Genomic DNA, 25,293 nt, shown 5'->3' on the forward strand with positions numbered 1-25,293 from the left:
ATGTATCAATATCTCAGGAGGAATGATCGATATTCAGAGATATGACAGGAACAATCATTTGAAGCAAGAAACTAAATATGGACATATGCCCTATTCCAAATGGTTTTCTGAGATGGAACACATTTACTTTTGTACATTTTTCCTGAAAAACATTAAATCTGTGGACTATAGCGAGAGCTTGTCACAGTATTAAACTAAATTACATCAAATTATCTTTAAACTGGCCCTATTCATTTTTTCTCAAGGACTTACTCATTGCATGAAAAAGAGCAAGAGAATACGGAAAAATCTTGCACAACATGCATGTGTAGAGATGTACGTAAGCCAGTTTGCAGTAGTTTCCCTGACTTGATAGACCACGTGTCCTACATCAAGTTATTCGTCTACACTACTATGGTATGTTGTAAATGATGACAATGTACTGAACAATAAAAAAATAAGTAACAATGTACATTAAATACAATCTATCTCCGAAACCATTCAGAATAGTACATGTGTCCACATCAAGTTTTTTTGCTTCTAATGACTGTTCCTGCCATATCCCTGAGTACAGACCATTCAGCCTGTGACAACCTGTACATTACATTTAATTTTTTACTTATTCACTTAATCTGAACAGATTAAAGCCTTCAGGAGTCATCTTACATCAGGCTAGAGTTTTGTATGTAATTACAAAACTCAATTTCTTAAAAAAAAATTATAATATTTTTAATATGATATCTCTTCTTCTTCTTCTTCTTCTCCTCCTCTGCATGTATTAGGCATTTGTCTGTTATGCCCTCTTCGTTGAAACTGTTGATCTTTCTCGGTCTTCCTAAATGTCTTCTGCCCACTAGGTAATAATTATCACTAATTTTGATAGCCTGTCATCCTCCATTCTTGTGACATAATCCTTCAAGTTGTTTCTGTATTCTTTAACCTGCTCATTCAAGTTTTTCACTCTCAGTACTTTTCTGATGTCTACATTCACTCTGTCAGACATTGTACCCAGCTACTCACCTTAAAAATCTGATCTCTAGTGCTTCTTTTTGATGGGAACTAGTATTTCTGCTGTGTTGTTTAGGCAAGTGCTTCAAGGTGTAAGGAGCAGTAGTTATTATGAGCAGGAGTGGGTAAACAATATGATTGATCATTTGGACTGTGACTCTGTCCTGTATAGTAAATGCTGAGCTAAAGAATTTTGCAACAGTATTGTCAGTTCAATAAAGAATTTTTTGCAACTAAGACCATTTGCCTCTGTGACATAATCAGTATGTCTATGTTTTCTTTACTGTTCAATGAATGTTATTGTTAAATCAAGTACTGATTCAATTCCTTGTTTGGGACAATAGGATCAGCTACAGTTTCTACTTTGCCTACTCTTCCCTAGATCACACAAGCTTTTCTATAGCACATCTGTTCTTTGTTTTAGGTTAATGTATTGGCATGTCTTGGTTATCATTTCTCCCAGATTCCATGGAGCTTCTCTTTTCTCTAGGAATGGTATGGAAGTTCTCTTGTGCCTCCACTGCCAGTTCAGTTACACTGATATACCCAAGTCTCTATATTTTGGCGCAGTTTATTCCTTGAATACTTTAGAGAGTAATTCATGGAAATGATAATATGAGCTTATATTGCAGGTACAAATTTCTTTGCTCATGGATTTTGTGGCAAATATATGTATGGAGGCCAGATCATAGGCTGCATTATGGGTAGGTGCAAGCTGAAATACTGTTACATTTGAAGAAGAAACTAAACACTTTAATTTCACAGTGAAGGGGTAGAATATTTATGTTAGTGCTCCTAGCATTATTTGTATGCTCCCAAGATTAGATTAGATTAGATTTACTTTCATTCCAATCGATCCGTAGTGAGGTGGTTCTCCAGGATGTGGAACATATCAGAAAAACAACAATACATGATAAATATTTACAACTAAAACAAATAAGCTACTGTACCATTCCACAGGTCCCAAGCGGAATGATCGTCATTTTTTAATGAACACTACATGAAAGTCATTTTACAAATACTGATGCACTGAATTTAAAATAAAAAAGTTTTTTATTTATTTATAAGGTAATAAAATTGTAACACAACTACTATAATACTTATTTACAATGAACACATTACTGCACTGAAATTGCGCAGAAGTTATATTGTACTTTATATATATATATCCAAAAACAAAGATGATGTGACTCACCAAAAGAAAGCGCTGGCAGGCCGATAGACACACAAACAAACACAAACACACATACAAACACAAAATTCCAGCTTTCGCAACCAACGGCCGCCGCGCCAGGAAAGACAGACATATTCAAAGGCAAAGAGTTTGGGCAGAGATGTCAGTCGAGGCGGATGTGCAGAGGAATAGATGTTGTTGAATGACAGGTGCGGTATGAGTGGCGGCAACTTTAAATTAGCGGAGATTGAGGCCTGGTGGATAACAGGAAGAGAGGATATATTGAAGAGCAAGTTCCCATCTCCGGAGTTCAGATAGGTTGGTGTTAGTGGGAAGTATCCAGATAACCCGGACGGTGTAACACTGTGCCAAGATGTGCTGGCCGTGCACCAAGGCATGTTTAGTCACAGGGTGTTCCTCATTACCAACAAACACTGTCTGCCTGTGCCCATTCATGCGAATGGACAGTTTGTTGCTGGTCATTCCCACATAGAATGCATCACAGTGTAGGCAGGTCAGTTGGTAAATCACGTGGGTGCTTTCACACGTCGCTCTGCCTTTGATCGTGTACACCTTCCGGGTTACAGGACTGGAGTAGGTGGTGGTGGGAGGGTGCATGGGACAGGTTTTACACCAGGGGCAGTTACAAGGGTAGGAGCCAGAGGGTAGGGAAGGTGGTTTGGGGATTTCATAGGGATGAACTAAGAGGTTACGAAGGTTAGGTGGCCGGCGGAAAGACACTCTTGGTGGAGTGGGGAGGATTTCATGAAGGATGGATCTCATTTCAGGGCAGGATTTGAGGAAGTCGTATCCCTGCTGGAGAGCCACATTCAGAGTCTGATCCAGACCCGGAACGTATCCTGTCACAAGTGGGGCACTTTTGTGGTTCTTCTGTGGGAGGTTCTGGGTTTGAGAGGATGAGGAAGTGGCTCTGGTTATTTGCTTCTGTACCAGGTCGGGAGGGTAGTTGCGGGATGCGAAAGCTGTTGTCAGGTTGTTGGTGTAATGGTTCAGGGATTCTGGACTGGAGCAGATTCATTTGCCACGAAGACCTAGGCTGTAGGGAAGGGACCGTTTGATGTGGAATGGGTGGCAGCTGTCATAATGGAGGTACTGTTGCTTGTTGGTGGGTTTGATGTGGACGGACGTGTGAAGCTGGCCATTGGCCAGGTGGAGGTCAACGTCAAGGAAAGTGGCATGGGATTTGGAGTAGGACCAGGTGAATCTGATGGAACCAAAGGAGTTGAGGTTGGTGAGGAAATTCTGGTGTTGTTCTTCACTCTGAGTCCAGATCATGAAGATGTCATCTATAAATCTGTACCGAACTTCGGGTTGGCAGGCCTGGGTAACCAAGAAGGCTGCCTCTAAGCGACCCATGAATAGGTTGGCGTACGAGGGGGCCATCCTGGTACCCATGGCTGTTCCCTTTAATTGTTGGTATGTCTGGCCTTCAAAAGTGAAGAAGTTGTGGGTCAGGATGAAGCTGGCTAAGGTAATGAGGAAAGAGGTTTTAGGTAGGGTGGCAGGTGATCGGCGTGAAAGGCCTCACACTTAAAGTTCCCATCTCTGGCTGCAACCCTTACTTCCATCAGTCCCTATACCAGTTCCAAACTGAACAATCCATTGCCCTCACCCACCTAATCCTTCACCTACACATCAACTCAGCCAATGAACACACCCGTCAACTCCTATCCTTAATAAACGTCCTCAATCTTTCCTCTCCCACATCCACACCGGCTGTTCAGAGCATCCTCCTACAGGCCAACCGCAAATTAGAACAGCATGCCACCCTTCACCTCAAAAAAACTATCCAATCTCCTGGTTTCCCACCTCCGGAAAGGCAACTCACTCACCCATCACAACCTTTCCAGCAAACCTCAACCTCCTCTCATTGCACACAAACCCAGTCTCTCCCATCTACTCAATCTCCCACTTCCAGCTCCACTCCCTCCAAAACCTCAAAATTCCAATCAACACAATCTGGAACCACAACACCCTAATTCAGTAGTTAGCCTTTCCTCCAAACCTCTCTCCCAATCCGAAACCTCTGTCCTATCCAAAGGCCTCAACTTCAGCCCCACTCCCAGATTCAACCAAACAGCCCTTGTCAAAGATTTACTGTCCTACACTCGTACTCTCTGCTGGAAATATCACTTTGCCACGAAGAAAAATGATCCTAATCCTACTCCTAATGATCCAACTCCCCAAGACACTATCCAAATTGAACCCTGCCTGGAACAGTTCCGTCCTCCGTCACAGCGGGACCCACCTCCTCTTCCTCAAAATCACCCTCTCCAAACCTTCCAGGAATTTCTGACTTCCAGCCTTGCCTCTCAATTCTTCTTAAAAAACCTTAATCCTACTCCCAACATCACCACCGCTGAAGCCTAGGCTATCCGTGATCTGAAGGCTGACCGATCCATCGTCATTCTTCCGGCGGACAAGGGTCCCACGACCGTGGTACTTGATCGTCGGGAGTATGTGGCTGAGGGACTGCGTCAGCTTTCAGACAACACCACATACAAAGTTTGCCAAGGTAATCCCATTCCTGATGTCCAGGCGGAGCTTCAAGGAATCCTCAGAACCTTAGGCCCCCTACAAAACCTGTCACCTGACTCCATCAACCTCCTGACCCCACCGACACCCTGCACCCCTACCTTCTACCTTCTTCCTAAAATTCACAAACCCAATCATCCCGGCCGCCCCATTGTAGCTGGTTACCAAGCCCCCACAGAACGTATCTCTGCCTACGTAGATCAACACCTTCAACCCATTACATGCAGTCTCCCATCCTTCATCAAAGACACCAACCACTTTCTCGAACGCCTGGAATCCTTACCCAATCTGTTACCCCCATAAATCATGCTTGTAACCATTGATGCCACTTCCTTATACACAAATATCCCGCACGTCCAGGGCCTCGCTGCAATGGAGCACTTCCTTTCACGCATTCTATGTGGGAATGACCAGCAACAAACTGTCCATTCGCATGAATGGACACAGGCAGACAGTGTTTGTTGGTAATGAGGAACACCCTGTGGCTAAACATGCCTTGGTGTACGGCCAGCACATCTTGGCACAGTGTTACACCGTCCGGGTTATCTGGATACTTCCCACTAACACCAACCTATCCGAACTCCGGAGATGGGAACTTGCTCTTAAATATATCCTCTCTTCCCGTTATCCACCAGGTCTCAATCTCCGCTAATTTAAAATTGCCGCCACTCATACCTCACCTGTCATTCAACAACGTCTTTCCCTCTGCACTTCTGCCTCGACTGACATCTCTGCCCAAACTCTTTGCCTTTCAATATGTCTGTATATGTGTGGATATATATATATATATATATATATATATATATATATATATATATATATATATGTGTGTGTGTGTGTGTGTGTGTGTGTGTGTGTGTGTGTGTGTGTGTGTGTGTGTGTGTGTGTAAGCGAGTGTATACCCGTCCTTTTTTCCCCCTAAGGTAAGTCTTTCCACTCCCAGGATTGGAATGACTCCTTACCCTCTCCCTTAAAACCCACATCCTTTCGTCTTTCCCTCTCCTTCCCTCTTTCCTGACGAAGCAACCGTTGGTTGCGAAAGCTAGAATTTTGTGTGTATGTTTGTGTGTCTATCGACGTGCCAGCGCTTTCGTTTGGTAAGTCACATCATCTTTGTATATATATATATATATATATATATATATATATATATATATATATATATACACACACACACAAATACTGAGAAATTCATCAATGGAGTAGAAGGAGTTGGCCACCAATAAATCCTTTTGGCTTCTCTTAAACTGAATTTCATTGGTTGTTAAGCTTTTTATGGCTGCTGGCAAGTTATTGAAAATGTGTGTTCCTGAATAATGCACACCTTTTTGTGCAAGACTAAGTGACTTTAAATCCTTGTGAAGATTACTCTTATTTCTAGTATTGATTCCATGAATCGAGCTGTTGGTTTGAAAAAGTGATACATTTTTAATGACAAATTTCATTAAGGAATAAATATATTTGGAAGCAGTAGTTAGTATCCCTAGTTCCCTAAACAGACTTCTGCAGGATGTTCTTGAGTTCACACCACATATAACTCTTACTGCACGTTTTTGTGCCCAAAAACTTTAGCTTGGCTTGATGAATCACCCCAAAAAATAATCCCATATGACATTATGGAATGATAGTAAGCACAGTATGCCAGCTTTTTCATTTTTATATCCCCTATGTCTGACAAAATTTGCATTGCAAACAGAGATTTGTTAAGACGCTTCAGCAGTTCTGTGGTGTGCTCCTCCCAGTTGAATTTATTATCAAGCTGTAATCCTAAGAATTTAGCACTGTCTACTTCTTCTATCTTCTTGTCATCGTACGTTGGACATATACTCGTGGGACACCCCTTACAAGTTCTCAACCACATGTAGTGTGTTGTTGCAAAGTTTAGTGACAAAGAATTGGCTAGGAACCAGTGATTAATGTCCACAAATATTTTATTAACTGATCTTTCTAAGACTACACTTGATTTGCTATTTATTGCAATGTTTGTATCATCGGCAAACAAAACGAACTTGGCATCTGGTAATGTTACTGATGAAAGGTCATTGATATACACAAGAAAAAGTATGGGCCCCAAAATGGAACCTTGTGGGACCCCACATGTAATTAGTTCCCAGTTGGATGATGCCTGATAGCTTGATACATGTCTCTTTCCTAATAACACCCTTTGTTTCCTGCCAGAGATGTAAGATTTGAACCATTTTGCAGCATTTCCTGTTACACTATAATACTCTAATTTACTTAAAAGGATATTGTGATTTACACAGTCAAATGCCTTTGACAGATCACAAAATATACCAGTTGCATGCAATTTCTTGTCTAATGAATTAAGCACATTTTCACTGTAAGTGTAGATAGCCTTCCCAATATCAGAACCATTTAGAAATCCAAACTGTGACTTTGACAGTATGTTATTTGAGATAAGATGGTTATAAAGCCGACTGTACATTACTTTTTCGAAAATTTTTGAGAATGCTGGCAACAGTGAAACTGGACGGAAATTTGATGCTATTTCTTTAGCTTCCTTCTTAAACAGTGGCTTAACTTAAGCATATTTCGGCCATTCAGGAAATATTCCACTGATAAATGACTGGTTACACAGATAGCTTAATACGTTACTTAGCTCAGTTGAATTGAATTTTGAAATGTCAGTTTTGAAGCAGGCCATCCCGCCTACTTTTGGAGGTCTGTAGAAGAGGCATATTAGGAAAATTTTCTTAAGAGATTTGATATTTCCGAACATATATTTCACTTGTTTGTCTTCATTTCTAACGGATGTGAGCAGCACAGTTAGGGATAAATCATGGCGTTGGTATGCCACTACTCCATCTATTACTGCTGTGGTGTCTTCAGACAAAGGAGTCTCTATTTAGGGAACTGGAGAGCAGGCTTGACTTGAGACGGGTTACCACTTTCATTAGAAGAAAGACATGGATGTCGATAATCTGAAATATATGGCAAAGTTCATCAAAATGAGTTGAAAGAGATGGCCAATTGCGTTCTACAGTAACAATAGACAAACTGGGATAACATGTGGCTGCATGAATAGACAAGTTTGTAGCTCCTTAAGCACAGGCTTTAGAGTTCGTCCGCACTGCTTTTTTCTACTCTTCATCCACACTAGACTTGGCCACTGTTTCTATGTTTCCATACAGTGTATCGATACGTGGAACTGCTTCAGTGTTTCGGAACGGTTGTGGTTCGCTGTTTCGAAACAGTGGTGTTTCATTCCGCCCCTGTCTCGGACCAGATTCGATCTCGAGCCAGACACAGAAACTGTATCGTTGTTTCAAAATAAGGCTGTTTCAGTCCACCTGTGCCTGGAACGGACTAATTGTATCGAAACAGTGATGTTTCATTCCACTCTGTGTCGGACGAGATACGGGCTCGGCACAGGTACTGAAACACAACATACCACTTCATGAAACTCTTGAAAGAGTGTCGAAATCTTTTTGACAAGCAGTAGCATGAAGCTTAAGATATCCGAAAATAAAGCTTCGTTTCTAGATGACTGTCCTGTTTCGAAATGGCGTACCATCTGCTTTATAAACACTAACCAAACAATAAAACAACGCATACTATTCACATTCAAAATAATAAATATGTGAAAATCATTCAGTTAAATTAAGCTTTTATAACATACGCTTCTCTGTTCATGTACAGTAATCATATTAAGAAACGCAAGTAAGCCTACAACATTTTGAATAAAAAAAAGGCGTAGAGTGATAGTTATTAGACACATACATAAATTTGATGTAGGTATAATTGCAAGCAATCTGTTTGACAAATCACTGATAGTGTAATGGTGTACTGCAAGTGCTGGAAAGCATGGTGAATTTGTAGTAACAGTTCGAAACACCTTGAAAGACACAAAAATTTTCCGTTATATTTTGTTATTTATTCGAATTATTTGGCGTTATTTGTGAGTCTATAGTCACTGTGCCTATTATCCACAATGATTCCCCTTGTGTAGATGGAAATTAGCAGGATGGGTATATTACCCATACTAACGGAATGTGTGTTTCTGCAGTTTGCTCCCACCTCCAGTTCCGTTCGTGGTGGTTCTTCTGTCTTCAGCTATGGCTGTCCTCAGCCAATTGAAAAGTATGAAAGTCACGCGACACGAAAGCAGCGCGTTTGCTGCAGGAAATACGAAACTGCCAAGACGCCTAAGTGATAGTTTCATACTTTCTGCGACATGATTAGCGCTCTCGCACCTCATTTGTGTTTATATGGACATACTTATACAGTAGACATTCAAGATGATAAAATGTGTAGGTTTATTAGAATACAAAACACAAACTGTTTCACTGTTTCGAAACAACGTATCGGAACATTACATTGTACTGTTTCATTTGTTTCGAAACAGTTACGTGTTTCAGTTTGCCCATCTCTAATCCGCACCATTATTCAGCCATCTTGTTTACACGCTATGTAGCCCAAATTCGGATATCACATTATTCAAAATTTTTATCTTCCGGCAGTGAAATCATCGCATGTTATCAGGCTAGTCTTCGCAAGTTTCTTAATGACCATGACTGTTTCAGACCTTTTCGTATATGATACAAACTTCTCGATTGTGGGTCTAGACTTCACAGATTGCAACATTCTACATCCTGCTCTATAACTTCAGACTACAGAATGTGCTGCACATATATTTGTTCTCGCTTTAAGATCTTACAATTCAAAGTGGCTACAATAATAGTAAATACTTTAATTTTATCAATTTACCTTTCAGTGCTGCACAACAATATGTCATCCACATTGCATTCGCCTCGAAGAATTACGAGCGATGTTCAGTAACATTTTACCACAGTGGAAGAAAAACGAAAATGCCGCTACTGCCAGCAGATAATTGTCATGGTGTCTGGCTCATCACTGCACCTGAAGAGACTTATGGAATTTAAGAATACTACATTATCTTTGGAATGACGTGCATCAGGAAACCGATCACAATCGATCATCAGTCTATGAAGGAATTTGAGAAATTATTTCTCGTAAACTGTCCTCACTGATATCTGCTTCCACTTCAGGTTATCCTCCCAGAAAGGCGAATAGAGCCTCAAGCTGTATCCAGTCCATCAGTGACGTCATATTGTGGACCAGGTCCTGATTTATTTCCTTTTGTGGTGCCCACACCCTCAACTACTTTTCATTTACAACAACCAATAAGTAATTTTTTTAATACTATAAATCCACTCACGTTAAATGAAGGGCATTAGATACGCAACTTTTAAAAATTATTTGCAGAGAATACCATTCTTTCTCTATGGTTGAAGAGGCAGAATTTGGTACATGCTTTGCCCAAATTATAATTAACCACGTCGAAAACGTTGTCAACCTCTTTAATGCCCAGTTTGCATCATGAGTTATTACGCACTCACTACACATTTCACAGCTGTGGAGAATGAACTTAAGTAATGCCTTTTAGAATTCTCACAATTTAAAGACAGACACAATGCAGAAAACATATATAACTGGGCAAAGTCAATTTTAAAATCATTTTCATAATGACAGAAAATGTGTCAAATATGAAATGAACTGACATCTTTCTGAAACCTCCACATATCTCATGCTTTGCACCTTCTTTAAACCTCACTGCGTGACACGCAATTCAGAAGTCCTTACAGAAAACCATTAACAAGGTCAAATGAGTTGTTACGTTTCTTATGGAGAGACCCTTTGCTTTTAGTAAACTTGGTGAAATGCAAGAAAATTTGAAAGAAGACTGACAGAAACTAAAACAAGATGTCCCAACCAGCTGGAACTCTACTTATGAAACGTTGCAAACATTTACTTTCAATGGAGATCCCACTATTTCTTGCCTCCCCATTTTAGGTGGAAAATGAATCACCTTAAACTTAAAAGGAACATACAGGGAGATAATGAACAGGCTTTACAGGTTTTGCAAGTTTTTGATGAGGTAACCAAACAAGTATACTCAGAGAAAACAGTCTCACTTTCAAAAATGGAAATCTTGCCAAGATTAAAGGAATGGCAACTAAAATCTCTCAAAAGACAAAAATAAAGAATATCCTCAATAAATAGTCATTGGTTGATAATTCGCTTAAAGGGTTATTTGAGTGATTTAGGGTTATCTCCAACAAACAAGAAAATTGCTGTAGCTGTGTATCAGTTGGTTCCAAAAATATTATATATCACAGCAACATCAGCAGCCTGTGAGCGAGTATTTTCAAAAGTAGGATAAATGTTCACTAAGAAGAGAAAGAGACTCACATTGACTAAAATGGGTCAAATTTTATTTATAAATGACAATACGGATTAATTTTTCCTTTGTGGGAACATACATAACAATACTGATTGTAGGTAACTACTGCAGATACACTTCAGTTACAGTTGTCATAAATTTTGTACTTTTTTCCAATAGCAGTATTAAAAAAATAACAAAAATCAGTCTTGATTCTTAAAATTTTTCTACTTAATAAAGAATATTTGAGATTTTGTTGTAGAATTTATAATTTTCACCACAGACGAAATTTAAAACTTTTGTATCTGAAAATTACTAGGGACATTACACTAAATTATTACCCTTCTTTCAGATAAAAATACAAGTTTAGTGTCCTGAATTCAAAAGGCAATGTACCTTCCTCTCACATTTTTGTCAGTGAATGGTGAATGCTGAGTCATAAGAAAGAGCTAGTTCATTACAGTTAGTAACCAGTTCTGATCCAATCTCTGAAAAGAACAGATTTTCCAATCTCTATTTACAACAGGAATTAAAATGATTAGGTGGCGAAGTACTTGCACCATGTAAGTAGAAGTTTTTTTTCTGCACACACTCCACAACAAAGTAAAAGTTTTATAGCGATAAACATGAATTGTATGAATGCAAAATTTACACGAGTGGTGAGGGGGGGGGGCGGGGGGAAGGGGCGTGCGAGATCAGAGGCGGGGGGGGGGGGGGCCGAGATCAGAGGCGGGGGGGGGCCGAGATCAGAGGCGGGGGGGGGGGCCGAGATCAGAGGCGGAGGGGGGGCCGAGATCAGACGCGGGGGGTTGGGCCGAGATCAGACGCGGGGGGTTGGGCCGAGATCAGACGCGGGGGGTTGGGCCGAGATCAGACGCGGGGGGTGGGGCCGAAGATCAGACGCGGGGGGGGGGGCGAAGATCAGACGCGGGGGGGGGGGCGAAGATCAGACGCGGGGGGGGGCCTGAGATCAGACGCGGGGGGGGCCGAGATAAGACGCGGGGGGGGGGGCAGAGATCAGACGCGGGGGGGGGCCCGAGATCAGACGCGGGGGGGGGCCCGAGATCAGACGCGGCGGGGGGGGCCGAGATCAGACGCGGCGGGGGGGGCCGAGATCAGACGCGGGGGGGGGCCCGAGATCAGACGCGGGGGGTGGGGCCGAGATCAGACGCGGGGGGTGGGGCCGAGATCAGACGCGGGGGGTGGGGCCGAGATCAGACGCGGGGGGTGGGGCCGAGATCAGACGCGGGGGGTGGGGCCGAGATCAGACGCGGGGGGTGGGGCCGAGATCAGACGCGGGGGGTGGGGCCGAGATCAGACGCGGGGGGTGGGGCCGAGATCAGACGCGGGGGGTGGGGCCGAGATCAGACGCGGGGGGTGGGGCCGAGATCAGACGCGGGGGGTGGGGCCGAGATCAGACGCGGGGGGTGGGGCCGAGATCAGACGCGGGGGGTGGGGCCGAGATCAGACGCGGGGGGTGGGGCCGAGATCAGACGCGGGGGGTGGGGCCGAGATCAGACGCGGGGGGTGGGGCCGAGATCAGACGCGGGGGGTGGGGCCGAGATCAGACGCGGGGGGTGGGGCCGAGATCAGACGCGGGGGGTGGGGCCGAGATCAGACGCGGGGGGTGGGGCCGAGATCAGACGCGGGGGGTGGGGCCGAGATCAGACGCGGGGGGTGGGGCCGAGATCAGACGCGGGGGGTGGGGCCGAGATCAGACGCGGGGGGTGGGGCCGAGATCAGACGCGGGGGGTGGGGCCGAGATCAGACGCGGGGGGTGGGGCCGAGATCAGACGCGGGGGGTGGGGCCGAGATCAGACGCGGGGGGTGGGGCCGAGATCAGACGCGGGGGGTGGGGCCGAGATCAGACGCGGGGGGTGGGGCCGAGATCAGACGCGGGGGGTGGGGCCGAGATCAGACGCGGGGGGTGGGGCCGAGATCAGACGCGGGGGGTGGGGCCGAGATCAGACGCGGGGGGTGGGGCCGAGATCAGACGCGGGGGGTGGGGCCGAGATCAGACGCGGGGGGTGGGGCCGAGATCAGACGCGGGGGGTGGGGCCGAGATCAGACGCGGGGGGTGGGGCCGAGATCAGACGCGGGGGGTGGGGCCGAGATCAGACGCGGGGGGTGGGGCCGAGATCAGACGCGGGGGGTGGGGCCGAGATCAGACGCGGGGGGTGGGGCCGAGATCAGACGCGGGGGGGGGGGGGGGCGAAGATCAGACGCGGGGGGGGGGGCGAAGATCAGACGCGGTGGGGGGGGCCGAGATCAGACGCGGGGGGGGGGCCCGAGATCAGACGCGGGGGGGGGGGGGCCGAGATCAGACGCGGGGGGGGGGCCGAGATCAGACGCGGGGGGGGGGGGGCCGAGGTCAGACGCGGGGGGGGGCCGAGATCAGACGCGGGGGGGGGCCGAGATCAGACGCGGGGGGGGGCCGAGATCAGACGCGGGGGGGGGCCGAGATCAGACGCGGGGGGGGCCGAGATCAGACGCGGGGGGGGGGCCGAGATCAGACGCGGGGGGGGGGGCCGAGATCAGACGCGGGGGGGGGGGCCGAGATCAGACGCGGGGGGGGGACCGAGATCAGACGCGGGGGGGGCCGAGATCAGACGCGGGGGGGGGGCCGAGATCAGACGCGGGGGGGGGCCGAGATCAGACGCGGGGGGGGGCCGAGATCAGACGCGGGGGGGGGGGCCGAGATCAGACGCGGGGGGGGGGCCGAGATCAGACGCGGGGGTGGCCGAGATCAGACGCGGGGGTGGCCGAGATCAGACGCGGGGGTGGCCGAGATCAGACGCGGGGGTGGCCGAGATCAGACGCAGGGGGGGGGGGCCGAGATCAGATGCGGGGGGGGGGGCCGAGATCAGATGCGGGGGGGGGTGCGAGGTCAGTCGCGGGGGGGGGGGGGGGGCGCGGTCAGACGCGGGGGGTGGGCGAGGTCAGGCGCGGGGGGGGGGGGCGGGAGCAAGTTGGAACTCATCCTGTTATCTTTCATTCCTGAAATTCTCGCCCCGCCCCACCTCTGAGCTTTATCCTCCACTGGTCTCTGCCCTCAACCTGTGCATGCCCTTCCCTGCTCCCACTCCAGTACTGCACATGCCTCCTGCCACACAAACACACCTACACATTGCTCTGCCCTTCTCTACTTCCTTCCCCGAGTACAGCCTTTGATGCTGCACCCGGTGGCCCTATCCCTTCCCCACCACATCCCTGCATGCTCTCACAGTTATCACTAGCATATTTCCCCAATTCTACCAGGCTAGCGCTACCCTTTCCTTTCCCAACCCACACCTCTTCCGTATTCCCACTGCCCATCCCATTTTGATTGCTGTTGACACAGACACTGTCTGCCCTTAATGGTTAGAGATGACAATGGTCATTTTTGTGCGAGTTTTGCTTGTGTGAATGTGTGAGAGTTTCTATTTTTCGTGAAAGTCACTGATTGACAGTTGAATTTCCGGTAACCTTTTTTGTTTTTTGCCTATTTGCAAGTCAACACCACCTCCATGTGATGAGTTGCAATCCTTCCATGTTCTTGTTATTCCATTCTGGACTTTCTATTGTTTGATTACAGTAGCTCTGTATGAAATTACGTCATTCCATCCAGTACTTTGCTGTATGCAGTGTAAATTCTCACACTGCGTGTGAATTCTCGGAAAGGGTGAAAATCGGATATCACGCTGTGATATAGTTGTCTGTTACAGAACACTCATCCGCAGCTCGTGGTCTTACAGTAGCGTTCTCGCTTCCCGCGCATGGAGTCCTGGTTCGATTCCCAGCAGGGTCAGGGATTATTCCTGCCTCGTGATGAATGATGAATGGGTGGTGTTGTGTCGTCTTAATCATCATCATCATCAGTCATCCCCATCACAGTCGCAGGAAGGCAATGGCAAACCACCTCCACTAGGACCTTGCCCAGTACAGCGGTGCGGGTCTCCCGCATCGTTCCCTACGCTCCTCTGAGTATGGGACCTCATCATCACCACCACCACCACCACCACCACCACCACCCTCAGTGCCCACCGTATTATTTTGGTGCTCACAAATATGTATTGACTCTTTTCTCTCTATTTCTACCATAAGGAAATGGGCTGCTGAACTGAAATGAGGCCTTGCAAGTGCAGCCCCATCAGAAATCTAAGAAACAGAGTATAATGTTATCTTTGAAAATCAGGGTACAGAGATGTGAGTTTGTAGAGATTTAAAGAAAGCAAATCTTCTACGATCTGCAGTAGAATTCCACATGACAAAGCTTCTACAAGATTGGTACTGTGCTTGCTCACATCGGATTCACACGACATTTCTGAACAGTGCTTCACGCATTTTTGTAAATAGAAAAGCATGTTTTGCCTCCTATCTGAAAATGGATGGTACTTGAAGTCACCACTTCACAACATCACGACATTAGTGATTTGGGATCTGGAAAGATTTCTGTCAATCGACTAGCTTCAAAAACATAAAAAAATAGCTCAGGAGTATCATTGAAATATTCTAACGGATCTTGACTGAATAAAATAGAGAAGAGGGGTGGTGTGCGGAAAAAATGCACCTCCCACAAAAGCGGAATCTGAGCTACGAAATGTCTGAAAATCAGATGTTTCGTAGTTCTGGCTCCCTTACACTTCCAACTTTCCCCAAAACAAAATGCGCTTCTCGCACGTCAGCGTCTTTCGTCTAGCCGAGAAGTGATTGCAGTTGTAGCTGAGTATTTTGAGCCCTCCCCCAGGAATACAGTAGAGATGGAATAATGTGAGTGGAACACCGTCAGATGAAGTGAACTTATGTTAAAGGAGATTATGCTATAAAGTAAAAGGTTTTTGTAAACAAATTTTCATACTCACTGTAAGGCTGAGAGTTTTTCAGACCACTCTCATAAACGAGACAACAGGTAATAGAAAGTAGACCGCTTTGCAAAAGAGATTTCTCCCTAGTTTAACATGTGAATAGAACGAAAGTGTTACGAAGCATGTGCCGGTCGGTGAGAGCGAGTCCAGTTATAGCTGCTGCATACCTGCGTGTAGACGAGGGGGATGCTGATGGAGTCGTAGCTGAGCAGCAGGCCGCACTGCCCACGGAACTTGTTCAGCTCGTCGATGATGGTCTTGACAGCGAAGTCATCCCGGATGCGGCCCTCTTTGCGCGCACGGGTCACGATGCTCGCCGCCCACACGATGGGCAGCCAGTGCTTCGAGTGGCGCGGGAACTTCTCGTTGAGATCGCTCATGATGGCCTTCTCGTTCTCGTTCAGCAGGCCCGCCTCCACGAAGTTCTGCAGTGTGGGGAAGCGCTTCTTGACCCGTGGGCTGATCATGCTGAACACCATCGTCAGGCACAAGCAAACGTAACGCATTATAGTACGCCGCATCACACGGCCGCGTTCGTCCTGCAACAGACAACACACTTTGATTTTTCTCAATGTACGCTGAAAAACAACAAAGCGCACAACACAACTTGGTACAGTACTTTTCTCGTAGGATGCTGGGAACATCGCCAGCTACCACTCGGGCTGCTTTCTGGTGTGAGGTAGGAATCAGAGACGGAAGGAACCTCGCCTGTTCTTCGCTGGGTAGCAGCACATTCGCATCATCACTGCATTCACGATGTCTACTACAATGTTACATCGCTATGACGTTCTATATTGCTTCCTAGCCAAGAAAGGCAATAGTTTGGAAACGATATGCACCGGCTCGATGTCAACCGCCTTCACCGATTCCTACGCTGGCGGAAAAGTGCATGGCTATATCGTGCTGTTGACTTTATGCTCAATGAGGTGGTGGTAAGCCGCTTGATATAGCAATGACGCAAAACCTGGGATTTACCTTTACTATTACAGAACTGACAAACCCAGAAAAAAATGAGAGAATTTGGGCAGAAAAATGGCTTCTTCTAAGGCAGAAATTCGACCACGTTTTATTATTGAAGGAGTCACGATATGACTGTTTCCGAAATTCTTAAAGTATGGAAGAGAGAAGTTTTTTTTGAGCTGCTAAACCTCGTCAAGCAACGTTTGACGGAAAGAGTATATTGTAATCAGAGAAGCCGTAAGCTGTGGGGGAAAGTCGTACCTGTTACGGTTTCTAGCTACTGCCAAAACTTATTAATACCATTAATTCACTGCAGCTGGAAACGACGTCATTTACTGGTGCCTTTCGAAATGCATAATGGTAAAATGAAACAAACGATGTTCATGTAAACATTACGTATTTATGTACACATGTAGCGTAACAGATATTCCCTTGACCTAGGAATTTAAGGAACTCATTTCAAGCTAGAAGTAAAAAAGGTGTGTGTGTGTGTGTGTCACACACACATCTGTTAATAAATAAGGCTGTACATATACAACAAATTAAGCACTGAGAAAGTATTCCAATTGCAAAAAAAATTCTGTCCTTCATAGCAGACATTCCAAAATAAAGCAAGTACTTCATTTTCTGCCTATCTTATTGACAAAGAAAATGAACTTCCTGCAGGAGTCCGTGAATATTTTATGAATAACATAGTCTAGATCACTTACTATTTTTTTTTATTTTTTACGACGTTTCAGCAACTACCATCGTCAATATTAAAAAGTTTAAAACTTATGAAAGCAGGTTCTATGTCAACACTAAAAACTGGATCAGACAGTTCTCAGTACCGACAGAACCTTCTGATGTTAGCTGTAACCTTCCTGATATCTGATAATGGGAGTAGCGAAACGTCGTAATAAGTGAAGCTTAATAATCGATCTAAGCGGTTTTATCACAAAATTGTGCATATCTATTGGTATACAGGGTGTGGTAGATAAGTAATGAGACTCAGTCTAGAAAAACAAATTTATTGATCCAATTTGTACAAAATGTTAATATTCTTCAAAGTACTCGCCTTGGGCGTCGACACAACGTTGCCAGCGCGTTTTCCAAGCTTCATAGGCCCCACTGTAGTCCGTTTGAGTTATCCCAGTTAGTGCCTTCGTGACAGCACGTTGGATGTTCGGAATATCGTCGAAACGATGACCATTCAGGCATCTTTTGACCTTCGGAAATAGGAAGAAATCAGGAGGACTCAAGTCAGGGCTGTATGGTAGCTGTGGCAAAACTTCAACTCCAATTCGGGTCAAGTAGGAGGTCACGAGGAACGCTGTGTGCGCCGGAGCGTTGTCGTGGTGGAGACGCCAGCGTTGAGCAAGGTCCTGTCGCTTCCGTTTGACGGCTCTGTGCAATCGCTGAAGGACTTCTTTGTAGAATTCGGCATTGACAGTCTTCCCCTGAGGGACAAACTCTTTGTGAATTAATCCCCGCTTGTCGAAAAACACAATCAGCATTGTCTTGATGCAGGACTTTGACATTCTTGCTTTCTTCGGCCGCGGGGATGCCGGTGTGTGCCACTCCGAGCTCTGGGCTTTCGTCTCCGGGTCGTACTGGAATGTCCACGATTCGTCGCCTGTTACTACGTTGTCTAAAAAGTGTGGATTATTTTCCAAATCATTCAACATTTCACGGCAAACGTCCACTCGTTGTTGCTTTTGTTCGGCGGTGAGCACTCGGGGAACCAATTTTGCGCAAACTTTCCTCATCATCAAATCTTGCGTAACAATTTGGTGAACCGTAAATTTATTCACGGAGACCTCATCGGCGATCATTTTGAGACTTAAACGACGGCCGGAGTCCAGGAGTTCTTTCACTTTGGCCACCGTTTCATCCACACGACTCGTTGAAGGGCGTCCAGATCGTTCCATGTCTTCAACGGATTCCCTCCCGTTTTTAAATTCATTAAACCACCGGAACACTTGAGCTCTTGATAGGGAGTCTTCTTTGTAGGCCTCCGTAATCATAGCAAAAGTTTCCGAAGCAGTTTTGCCCAAGCGAAAGCAAAATTTGATTGCATAGCGCTGTTCTATCGAGCGATCCATCTTCAGCGTTTTCACAAGTGTCACGGGCACACAAACAACGTAATACGCGAGGCTCGACCCTCACTGCACCAGAGCTCCGACGCGACTGCGAACCGGTTCTATTGTTAGCTCAGATCCCCCACCACGTGACGTACAGGTGGAGACCGCCCCACGAGCGACTGGGGCGCCGCGCGGCGGTCAGTCTCATTACTTATCTACCACACCCTGTACTCCTGGGACGACGTATCCCTTATAACACAACAGGACGGGCGATCTAATTTGAAATAGTGCAAATGACCGTGTAGTTCAAGTGCTGACTTCATCTCGTCATGTTACACGAATTAACTTCAGTGTGTTAGTTAACAGTGATTAATTTCATACGTGGGATTCTGAGGCAAAAACATAAATTTGCTGTCCACTTCGAAATCAATAAAATTTTACTCATACACTGGTACTGTACCTTTACTTACACGCAAAAAGCAGTAACAAGAAAATCAGAGAAACAACATAAATATCGTTGCCACAAATATATAGCACTAATTTTACTTAATAATTAGTATGCATGCTCCCAGAAATGCATTTACTCTACACAACATTAGATATAGCTACGGTACAAAACTGCGAGACTCATATAGGATTATTTTTCATAGTTCACCGTTTTTTAAGTTAACAAATGGCCTAGGAAAATAAAAAAGGGATCAAGAGAAAGTTTCTGAATTTTTACAAAGTATGAAACGCTTATCATTGAATTGTAGCTACAATCTTCCTCAGCGTTATTCCAAAACTTTGCACGTCTGTCGGTTGCCGTTTTACACTGATTTCTCACTCACTGCAATCGAGGGTGAAATTTAAAACCATGACACTGCTTACGGATAAGCAAGATAACGCGAGGAAAGGCTAGCATTCACTTTGTTTTGCAAAACTGGAGGCAATTACGTGTAGTAATTGTTTTGCATTTCAGTAACTGAAGTATCTCAGATACTTCCTGATGACGACAATGACATTGCGAAGCACTTGGGGATTTGATTAAAATATGTATAAAGAAGGTAATCTTAATAAGGTACGATTCGTGTAACTCAAAATTAAATGCGACCTGTGCATAAGCTATCTGATAAAAACTGCTACATAAAATATAGTTTGTTGGAGGGTAGACACCGCAATCAGGGAAAAAATGATTGTTATTTATTTGGTTATTGCATCCTACTACAACAGTGGCTCATGCGTAATGTTATTACAGTGACTTTGAAGATAAGCTACGGTAATGATCAGTTCCTTCGTTGTTGTTGTTGTGGTCTTCAGTCCTGAGACTGGTTTGATGCAGCTCTCCATGCTACTCTAGCCTGTGCAAGCCACTTCATCTCCCAGTACCTACTGCAACCCACATCCTTCTGAATCTGCTTAGTGTATTCATCTCTTGGTCTCCCTCTACGATTTTTACCCTCCACGCTGCCTTCCAATACTAAATTGGTGATCCCTTGATGCCTCAGAACATGTCCTACCAACCGATCCCTTCTTCTAGTCAAGTTGTGCCACAAACTTCTCTTCTCCCCAATCCTACTCAATACCTCCTCATTAGTTACGTGATCTACCCACCTTATCTTCAGCATTCTTCTGTAGCACCACATTTCGAAAGCTTCTATTCTCTTCTTGTTCATACTAGTTATCGTCCATGTTTCACTTCCATACATGGCTACAATCCATACGAATACCTTCAGAAATGACTTCCTGACACTTAAATCTATACTTGATGTTAACAAATTTCTCTTCTTCAGAAACGCTTTCCTTGCCATTGCCAGTCTACATTTTATATCCTCTCTACTTCGACCATCATCAGTTATTTTGCTCCCCAAAGAGCAAAACTCCTCTACTACTTTAAGCGTCTCATTTCCTAATCTAATTCCCTCAGCATCACCCGATTTAATTTGAGTACATTCCATTATCCTCGTTTTGCTTTTGTTGATGTTCATCTTATATCCTCCTTTCAAGACGCTATCCATTCCATTCAACTGCTCTTCCAAGTCCTTTGTTGTCTCTGACAGAATTACAATGTCATCGGTGAACCTCAAAGATTTTATTTCTTCTCCGTGGATTTTAATACCTATTCCGAATTTTTCTTTTGTTTCCTTTACTGTTTGCTCAATAAGTTCCTTCGTACATTTTTAATTTTACATTAGTTAGCATAATAGACCGTCATATCGTTTACTTTTTAATGAAATTTATTGTGCCGTCCCTTTTTAATGGAAAGAAATTTAACAGCTCGTGCCTCTCTACCAAATTTCTGCCTGACTAAAGAAGTAATCGATTTATCGTCTTTGGAACAAGGAGCGCTTCGGCAATTTTCTGCCACGTATGTTTTTGTTCTGAATTTTGTGCTGTGAATCTGATGGATCCCACAAGCTCCCTGGAGTGGTCAGAAGAGTATGTAATGCTGCTAATAGAACGATGTAGATATCCATCGTTCACGCAACCGACGTCAAAAAGAGCAAGACAAATGTTCTCAGTATATATTACTGGCACGCCCTGAGGGATACCTTCGTTTTAAAATGCAGTGGCGTCTTAGGCACCCTTCGTGAGCGCATTCTGAAATGTTACGTTCTTTTCAAAACAAGACACCGTAGGGGAAGATGGGCTGACATTAGGACCTTTTAGAAACACCATCTGAGAATATCTGAACATAGCTCTAGAAGATATTTCTCCCCACGCAGACAATGTATCATCTAAAGTTCATAGAATATGTACACACTTTTTTTGAGGACAGAAGAGAGACTTGTGCGTCATCTGAATAGCGATAAGGCACTTCTACTTGCTGATCGTAGGAAAGTATACGAGGGACATTGCTTACAAAACACTCGTGAGACCCATCCTACAATATTGTTCAAGAGTTTGGACCCATACCAAAATAGGATTAAAAGTTGATATTGGATGTACACAAAGATGAGCAAATCGAATGGTCTCAGGTTTGTTTCACACGCGGCATAGTGTCACAGCGATGTTGAAAAACCATTAACTGGTAATACGTGGACGATAAGTGTCAACCATCCCACGGGAGCCTACTAACAAAGTTTCCAGAATAGTATTATTAGTGAGCAATCTAGATCCTCTGCTTATCGCTGCGTATGGCTCGCGAAGACGAGATCAAATTAATTACAGCGTCCATAGTAGCGTTTACGAAATCATTCTTTCTATGCTCCATTGGTGAACGGAAAGGGAAGAAACCTTGACATGTGGTACAATGGGACCTACCCTCTGCCAAGCAGGTGACAGTGGTTTGTGGATGTACAGACAAACAAATGATTACAATTTCAGAAAAAAATGGATGATTTATTCAAGAGAAAGAGCTTCACAAATTTAGCAAGTCAAGACAACAAGTGGTCCTCCTATGAAAAGAAACAGCAGCATCGACCATCACTTCTCGTTGTCAGACTGTTAGGCGTGAGATTGCACCGCTGTCTGGGGCGTCTTCAAACATGCATTCGCTGTTCATCGGGGTTTACTTCGAAGCGTGTCTCCTCACCGGAGACAATTCCACTCCAGTCAATGAGATTCTAGGCGGAAGATGTATTGAATCGTATTATTTTTCTTTCTTTTCTTACATATAAACTATATGTAAACTGAATGAGCTGTAAACGAAAGACACCGCCGAAAGTAAACTAAGGAGTTGTTCTGTGCAAGGATAGTGTTTTGATGCATCGTTAAATATCTGTACGAAACTGAGTTAGAAATGCGCTCTTCAATTTATTAATTCATTTATCTTCACCCTTTTGTTTCGGGAAGTGGTAGCGTACGGACGTATACTTCGATCCGTCGTACCAGCATTGTTAAAAATGTGTGTTTTAACCGTTCATTAAAAGTCTTAGGAAAAAGTTATTAGAAAAGGAATATTTATTCGCACGGTCGTAAGTTCAACTCATATCTGTTCATCACTTCAGTCGCCTGCATCAAGAGGTTCGGTGCAGACAAGAATCTAACGCAGTATCTGCAGGAGTGTTCCTGCATCGCCATTGTCACACTCAACACTAAACATAGCGGAATTAATGTAAAGGTAATGACTAAGACTCGATAAGCACCTACTGAGCTTTCTTTACTTATACTAAAATTATTGTGCTACGTGTGTTTAAGAACTTGTAGACAGACAGGCAATTTCAATGGTTGCGGTGATTATTTGGTACCGCACACTACTGGAAGCAACAGTACGTGACGCAAATTACGTTTATTGACATTGAATGTAATGATATTCAAGGTCTGTTGATATTGGTATCAGTTAAAGTTCATCCAATGTTGTCCACAGATTCATAAATTACCTTCAAAATTTTCTCAACTATTCTTTCCAATCAATTTTTCAAATTATTCAAGCAATTATTAATCCATTTCTACACTCCTATTCAAAGACATGTCTAGAGACTCTCCGAACAGTGGTGGGATATCAATGTAACTGTTGCCCGCAATAGGCCCAACAACCAACAATGATAGTTTGGGGTGCCATTTCTTATCGTAGCAGGACCCCCCCAGCTCACTGCGAGAGTTTCTACTGCTTGTCTTCGTACTTGCCAAACCCTAACTTGGCTGGCAATGTCGCCGGATCTCCCCCAATTGAGAACGTTTGGAGCATTATGGATAGGGCCCCTCGTGATTTTGGCGATCTAATGCGTAAATTGGATGAAATTGCCACGTTATCCCTCAGGAGAACATCTAACAACTCTGTCAATCAATGCCAAGCCCAATAACTGCTTGCACAAGCGCCAGAGATGGGCCAATGCGTTACTGATTTGCTCAATTTGTGCAGTTCTTTCCCTTGAATAAACCATCCATTTTTTCTAAAATTGTGATAATTTGTTTGCCTGCACACCTACTCACATCTGCCGATTTCTGTCCCAACCCTTCGTGGTGCATCGTTTTCTTTGTCTTAGATTGTACATTGTATTGTTCATCTGAAAAAAAAAGCTTCATATGGACAGATGCCATGTTCCGAAAGGTTTCGGAGATACAAACATTTCATGTACATTCGCTTTGGACTAGTGGCGCACGTATGTGTCTTACCCTAATCACGTGGTAGTACACATCATCAGACATTACGCCATTAGATTTTTGTTTATGAGGTTGGATGAAGTCTGAGGTGTACAAACAAAATTTAATATGCAAGATGAACTGCTTGGTCTCATCATGAACGCTGCTGCATGCAGAGGCACTTTGACAAGCAACGCAACATGTTCTCTCAGAAGTGCACAGATGCACTGACGTTGAAGGTGTGATATTCAGATATTTATTGTGAACTGTACAACAGCTATATTGTGACGTGTACCTTATTGTTTCATGGTGAATGAGTTAAAATACGTATTTTTCAATGTATATTTTGTAAAGCACGTGTTGTAATGTTTACTAACTGCTGTACATGTACATGCAGAAGGTGCAACAGGTCTACTGAAGAGACTGCTTACACCACACTTGTCCGCCCTATTCTGGAGTACTGCTGTGTGGTGTGGGATCCGCATCAGGTGGGACTGACGGATGACATCGAAAAACCTCATTAGAAGGGCAGCTCGTTTTGTATTATCGCTAAATAGGGGAGACAGTGCCACAGACATGATACGTGAATTGGAGTGTGTGAGGTAACGGGCGAGTTGCGCCTGGAAATATTTGGAGTTGCCGTAGCCGCATGGGCCGCTCGGCAGGCCGAACACGTGGTGCCGGACGTTGGCCGAAGCAAGAGGGGTCCAGCCGCATGACTAGGAATTGCATGGTGACGCTGTGTCGATGAAGGAGACACGCTGGGAGTGCCAAAGAAGGCAGACTTTGTGAAACCTTAATGGCAGACATTTCACAGTTCGTATAGAAATTAATAGTAGCCGGATGAATCACGATACCTCAAAAAGAAACATATACATTACCATTATTTGCACGACGATTCTGATGGTATAATCAGATTTTCAATATATTTATTAGTTTAAAGTTTAGTATCTGACTGTAAATTACAGAAGTAGAAGAAGAATTTGTTAATTTGTAGTTTCTTACAAATGAATGTCTCTTTGTCGTAGCTCTTGAATAAGTTTTGTTTGTTTGTGGGTGGGTGTTCCTCCAGAAGCGTGCATAGCGTCGGAAGCAATGAGTGTTTTTGTCTGACTGCTCTACAAGCGTACGTACACACAAACACACACACACACACACACACACACACACACACACACACACATGGAGGGAGGGCTAGGACTGGAGCAACTTGCGTCATTTGGCAGCAAATGAACCGTGGCTGTAAGTTACAATCACGGCAGCGGCTTGGCGCTGTTCAGACAACCCAGAGAGAACCGGTGGCCAACCAGTCGATTTAAGTTTCTCTCTTCCGAGCGCTATGCGCCACTTTGGACATTAAGTGTTCTGTTAGAGTAACTTGAAAAGGATTAGAATACACCAACATCTACATCGATACTCTGCATGTCACATTTAAGTGCCTGGCAGAGGGTTCATTAAACCACCTTCACAATTATCTATTATTCCAATCTCGTATAGCGA

The 25,293-nt window shown here is 44.5% G+C and overlaps 1 protein-coding gene across 3 annotated transcripts in view; it reads right to left on the reverse strand.

Annotated features, from left to right (window-relative positions):
* The window catches only part of LOC124605392 (bestrophin-2-like), a 454,561-nt gene that overhangs the window by 17,015 nt on the left and 412,253 nt on the right, over window positions 1-25,293 (reverse strand). For 2 of the 3 annotated variants that reach the window (XM_047137034.1, XM_047137035.1), the window contains exon 4: window positions 15,934-16,305. In XM_047137034.1, coding sequence (XP_046992990.1) covers window positions 15,934-16,305 — 372 coding nt within the window. Of the gene's footprint in view, window positions 1-15,933; window positions 16,306-17,783; window positions 17,837-25,293 lie in introns of those variants that run through there. The other variant, XM_047137036.1, reaches the window with a different exon arrangement.

This window comes from Schistocerca americana, chromosome 3, assembly GCF_021461395.2.
Source record: "Schistocerca americana isolate TAMUIC-IGC-003095 chromosome 3, iqSchAmer2.1, whole genome shotgun sequence".
Taxonomy (NCBI): domain Eukaryota; kingdom Metazoa; phylum Arthropoda; class Insecta; order Orthoptera; family Acrididae; genus Schistocerca; species Schistocerca americana.